Consider the following 5357-nt stretch of genomic DNA (forward strand, 5'->3'; position numbering starts at 1 on the left):
TAGAAAGCATTAAGACAACCCATCTTTTAGGGAGATTGGCTGCGTTCATTAGGGTACAAAAGAAAGGGCGTGTTCATTTCCTCCATGCGATGTTGGGGCGTGTTCGTTTCGCCCACGCAGAGGAATGATGGCTTGATAAGTAAATAATTAGGAATTATTGTTATCATTACATGATATCCTACTTCTCTGAATTATTGTAATTAATTCATTTTTACTATATTCATAATTTTGTTGTTATTATTTAGCAATCAAAATAACATAATTAATTTTAGTTTTATCATTATAACATAATTTTTATCATTTTCTTGTATCAATAGGAGCCTAATAATAATTCTCAAAGATCAACAATTATTTACAGGGATCAAACATACAAAAATTCTAATAATCTTAGAAATAAAAATATGCCCCCATCTTTTGGCATTTTAAGATGACAGTGACCAGATCTTGCACCCAGTGTTGTCATTAGTCTGAGACCACTTGATTTGAAAGTACATTGTCTACTTTCATCGTTCTTTCTCACTTTCTCCCATTCATTACTCACGCTGTTTCCATCTCCCAGTCAAATAAATCATAAAGAAAGGACTGAAGTGTGTTCTCTCTCTCTCCCTCTCTCTCATCCACTTTGTTGTGCTCAATATAAAATTTAACATCATAGCTTACCTAATGTGTCTCTACAGAAATTCAATTCATAATTTTCAATTACAAGATTGGAGCTAATTTTCCTTTGTAAATGATAAACAGTAATAATGTATGATTGAAAATAGACAATCATTAACTCTTTAAAGGGTATTTATGAGCTGAAATTCAGTCCTGAAGCGTCTGACCCTTTTAGAGAATCACACCAAATTAACTTATGCAATATTTCAACCACTACTTTTGTTGGCAGGTCAAATCTTTTCTAAATATTCACAATTACGAATTCGTCTACATCCTCCCAAACCCCAATTGATGGCCCTAGGCGCTCGGGGCTGCCAGAGAGAAGAAAATCCACCTTTCTTTGACCAGGTTTTTGTCTCGTCTTCGGGTCGTTGGTGACCGGGTGCGAGGTGGGCCAGAAGCTTTAAATAGGGGCGAGGTCCGACAGTACGACTTAGTGCGTTGCCTCCTGCCGTCGAGGTAAGGTCATCTGCGCAGCAGCTGGCGGTGATTTGAGCTGGCAATTTTTTTTTTTTTTACTCTAGAACCGGTCAGGTATAAGTTGATTTTCTTTTTTATCTTTGGGAATAAATGGACTTAGTCTTGTAAGGGGATGACTTTGGGGAGAGGCTACGAGGGTGCTGTCACTGTTATTTTGTATTAATATTCTTGCTGTTGCTGAGTTGAAAGATTTATATATATATATATATATATATATATATATATATATATATATATATATATATATATATATATATATATATATATATATATATATATATGAATGTGCATGTTGTTATCATAATAACTATAGATATTATGTATAATTCTATATATACATGAGCATGAACTCAAATGCATTCACTGCATACGGCTGTATATTCTAGAATGCATACATGAATGCGTATACGAATATGTTCACTTAGTAAGTCTCTTGTTACTGAAAAATATTTTTTATTGAAAATTTACTTCAGATTTATTTTATTTATTCATAATTAACATAATCTTTATCTTGCACTGCAAATATAAAAAAAATTAATTTTTGAACTTTATTAGATTTTTATTTTTATATATAAAAAATCTGATACACTATTCAGATTGCCCATCAGTAGCGCATGGACGGCTTCACACACAATGAGCCACTCACCTCCGTCAAATATTTATCGTTATAATGATCATTTCCAGCAGCCACGATAAAGAAAATGAGGCTCTTCATCCTCCTGGCGTGCCTGGCTCCCCTCACTTCTGCCTCTAAGGGCGGAGGAGGGGGCTTTGGGCTTGGGCACGGGGGTGGATTCGGAGGTGGGTATGGCGGTGGTGGCTACGGCGGTGGTGGCTCAGGCCTGTCGTCGTACCTGCAGCCGGTCTACTTCAACGACGGAGGCGTCAAGAAAGGTGGAGGGGGCCTCGGGGACATCTTCGGAGGAATCAACTCCTTCTTTAAGGGCGGGCAGGACGTCGCGCCCCCACTCATCGCCTTCCACGCCCCGGGTCCCACTCCGAATTACCCGCCACCCCACGTGGAACCCCAGGTCGTCGAGGTCCAGGTTCCCAAGTGCGAGCCCCTGACACACTTCGTCACCAACTTCATCACCGAGACTGTGCCGGTAGGTTAGGCTGGGAGAGCTTGTGGGTATGAATGCAGTGATTTGAAAGGGTTGTCCACTGTGGGCATATTTATACATACTCTGTGGGGTTGTTCATTCATTCTTTGTGTGGAAGTGCTATTCTTTGTGGGTTTAAGAATATAGGCCACCATCTTCCATTCTCACATCAACCAGAAACCCTTTATTTCAGTTTCAAACGACCCACGCAGAATGACTTACTGTCCTACATCTCCCTGTCTCTTTTCCACTTCCAGGTCCCCATCGTCCAGACAGAGTTCGTCCAGAACCTCGTCCCAACGGTGCTCTTGCAAACACAGTTCCAGAAACAGGTGGAGACAGAGTACGTCACTGATGTCTTGACTCAGAAATTGATTTCGACCTACACGAGGTCCATCGCCGTCCCTAGGAATAACTACATCACAGAGGTTATTATTTTTATTATTACTGAATATATTCGTCATCCAGGAAATCTTCATTATTCTTGTTATGAAGCACTTTCATCACTGAGGTATTTGATATCATTATCTATACTATTATCACCATTATTAAGTGTCTTCATCTCTAGGGGAAGCTAATCTTATTGTAATTAATAATTACCTTTGTTTATTTGGTTATTGTTATCATCATATTCATCCAGAGAATCTTGAAATTCATAATTATTTGCTAATGAAAACCAGGGAGATTCGCTTGTCATCTGTTGATCCTAGTATCCTTTAGGTTCAGAGTTTAGAGTCACAAATTTCTGTGAGAAATCTACGGAAATGACACTAACCTTTTTAGGAGTCCAAGTGAACTCCCCAAATCCTTGGAGAGACACAAATTTCTGTGAGAAATTTAAGGAAATGACACTAACCTTTTTAGGAGTCCAACTGAACTCCCCAAATCCTTGTAGAGACACAAATTTCTGAGAGAAATCTACGGAAATGACACTAACCTTTTTAGGAGTCCAAGTGAACTCCCCAAATCCTTGTAGAGACACAAATTTCTGTGAGAAATTTAAGGAAATGACACTAACCTTTTTAGGAGTCCAACTGAACTCCCCAAATCCTAATGGTACAGCTTCTTTAAACCTCCTTTCCAGACTGAACTCCAAGTGAAGACTAACAACATTTTCCATCGAACTACCGAGGTGAACTTCGCCCCAGTCTTCAGGACAAGGTTCGTGACTGTCACAGCCACTGACTTCATCACCCAGACCGTTCCTGATGTGAGGATCAGCAATGCCTTCCAGACAATTCGAGTCCCCACCACAGCATACGTCACAGAGACCAAGGTAAGTTAGTTTGATTGTCTGTTTGTTACCGGGATGCACTTGATTTTCAAAGTCCTGTCTTTTAACTGTAGCACCAATAAGACATCCCATTTTCAACTTCCCTGTGCTGCGTTTGGGGCACAACTACTGTAATATACTCTTTCTAGCGTCTGAAACATTGACTTACCCGTAATCCAAACAGATTCAGCTCCAGCCATCCCTCGTGCTGGAAACCGTAACTGAGTATGTGACTCAAATTGCCACTGAGTTCCAACCGAAGCTAGTGACGGTAACCGCCCCGCCACAGTACATCACCACGACAGAATACAACCACGTCACCACTTCAATTTACGAAGCTGCCCAGGCACCCGCTGTGTTAGGACCCATCACGGTGACGCAGCAGGTCAAGGAGTACGTGCCCACGATATCCACCTACAACAAAGTCCTGGTCTCAACGGCCTTCGAGCCAGTGCCGGTCATCAAAACCGTGTACCGCACCAATTACATCACAGATACAGTCTACCACACGCAGTTCCTCACCAAGACAGTTTTCAAACACCAGACTCACGTGGTGAAGGACTACGTAACAGTCAAGCCTCAGTGCGGCGTCAAATTCGGCTATGGGGCCAGCGAGCCGATCATCCCCCTGACTCCAGGACTCCAGCCCTGGGCTGACCAGGCAGCGTTTGTAGCCGCCACTCCTGACATCTTGTCCACTCCTAATATACCGTGGTCGTACGGAGCTGGGAAAGACCTCCTGGCGGGGGTGACGCCGACATTTCAGGCGTAAGGACTGCAACTGCTCCCGTTTGAAAGTCAAGGTATCTGTTGGGGATGCTGGCCATTAATGGGTAGGCTGCTATTAGGTCCAGACTCTCTGGTGAAGATACTCTTTCTAATAAATGTTAGGAAGTGGCTCTTGACACTGAGACTTAGTGATCAAGGCAAAGCCACCATTTACCTGAAGATATCAGTGACAGCTTAGATCTTGTCATTGCTGCAGAATAATCAATAAATCCCTGTGATAAATCTTATCAAATAAAGCAGGAGAAACAATGTTGTTCCAGCAAGATATGTGCAGAACGCCAGCTGAAGCAATTTTGATGTCTGACAGGGTTATGGTACCCCATTACATAGTTAGTCTGCTGCTCTGTTGTTTTGTTAATATCATTTCCTAGTCATTTGTCTTGTTATCCATACCATTTTCTTCTTTGACTTTCCTCTCTTCCTCTCCTTGACAAGAGGCAAAAGCTAAGGTGTCAGGAATCTGAATTCTGATAACCTCTTATTTTTTCCCATCTCTCCAAAACTTGCTTGTGCCAAATTGTTACATCTTTCAGTGTTAACTTGCTTCCATCTCTGCTCAAAGACTCTGTGATGGATAATGAATGCCATATCTAGTCTTACCTTTTAAATCTTTCCTGTTTAAGCTTTCGTTTGCCTTTCAAAGGTTCTGGTTAGCAGAAGAACCAAGGAAGATTTGTATTTTAGATTCTTCTCATTTCATTCTTTTCTTCTTTCTGCTGTACTTTATCTGGTGCTTTTTTTTCTTCCAGAGTCCCTTCTTGAATGTGAAGTATTATAAGGCAATTAGTCTTTATGTGAATGTTCATGTGTGTGTTCATTAAATCAAGGGTGTTTCATATATATATATATATATATATATATATATATATATATATATATATATATATATATATATATATATATATATATATATATATATATATATATATATATATATATATATATATATATATATATATATATATATAAATATATATATATATATATATATATATATATATATATATATATATATATATATATATATATATATATATATATATATATATATATAT

The 5357-nt window shown here is 39.4% G+C and overlaps 1 protein-coding gene across 3 annotated transcripts; it reads left to right on the forward strand.

The window, feature by feature from the left end:
• The first annotated feature begins 1018 nt into the window (after positions 1 to 1018).
• On the forward strand, positions 1019 to 5153 carry LOC136856156 (uncharacterized). 3 transcript variants are annotated; one of them, XM_067133823.1, is made up of 5 exons: positions 1019 to 1116; positions 1822 to 2243; positions 2498 to 2668; positions 3325 to 3516; positions 3698 to 5153. In XM_067133823.1, the coding sequence occupies exons 2-5, from the start codon at positions 1839 to 1841 to the stop codon at positions 4283 to 4285; spliced, it is 1356 nt and encodes a 451-aa protein (XP_066989924.1). In that variant the 5' UTR covers positions 1019 to 1116; positions 1822 to 1838; the 3' UTR covers positions 4286 to 5153. The 3 variants fall into 3 exon arrangements, with proteins under 3 accessions (XP_066989924.1, XP_066989923.1, XP_066989925.1); XM_067133822.1 differs by lacking the exon at positions 1019 to 1116 and adding an exon at positions 1169 to 1191 and having other exon boundaries at positions 1825 to 2243; XM_067133824.1 differs by lacking the exon at positions 1019 to 1116 and adding an exon at positions 1175 to 1191.
• The last annotated feature ends 204 nt before the right edge of the window (positions 5154 to 5357 follow it).

The sequence above is a fragment of the Macrobrachium rosenbergii genome, chromosome 34 (assembly GCF_040412425.1).
Source record: "Macrobrachium rosenbergii isolate ZJJX-2024 chromosome 34, ASM4041242v1, whole genome shotgun sequence".
NCBI classification, from domain to species: Eukaryota; Metazoa; Arthropoda; class Malacostraca; order Decapoda; family Palaemonidae; genus Macrobrachium; species Macrobrachium rosenbergii.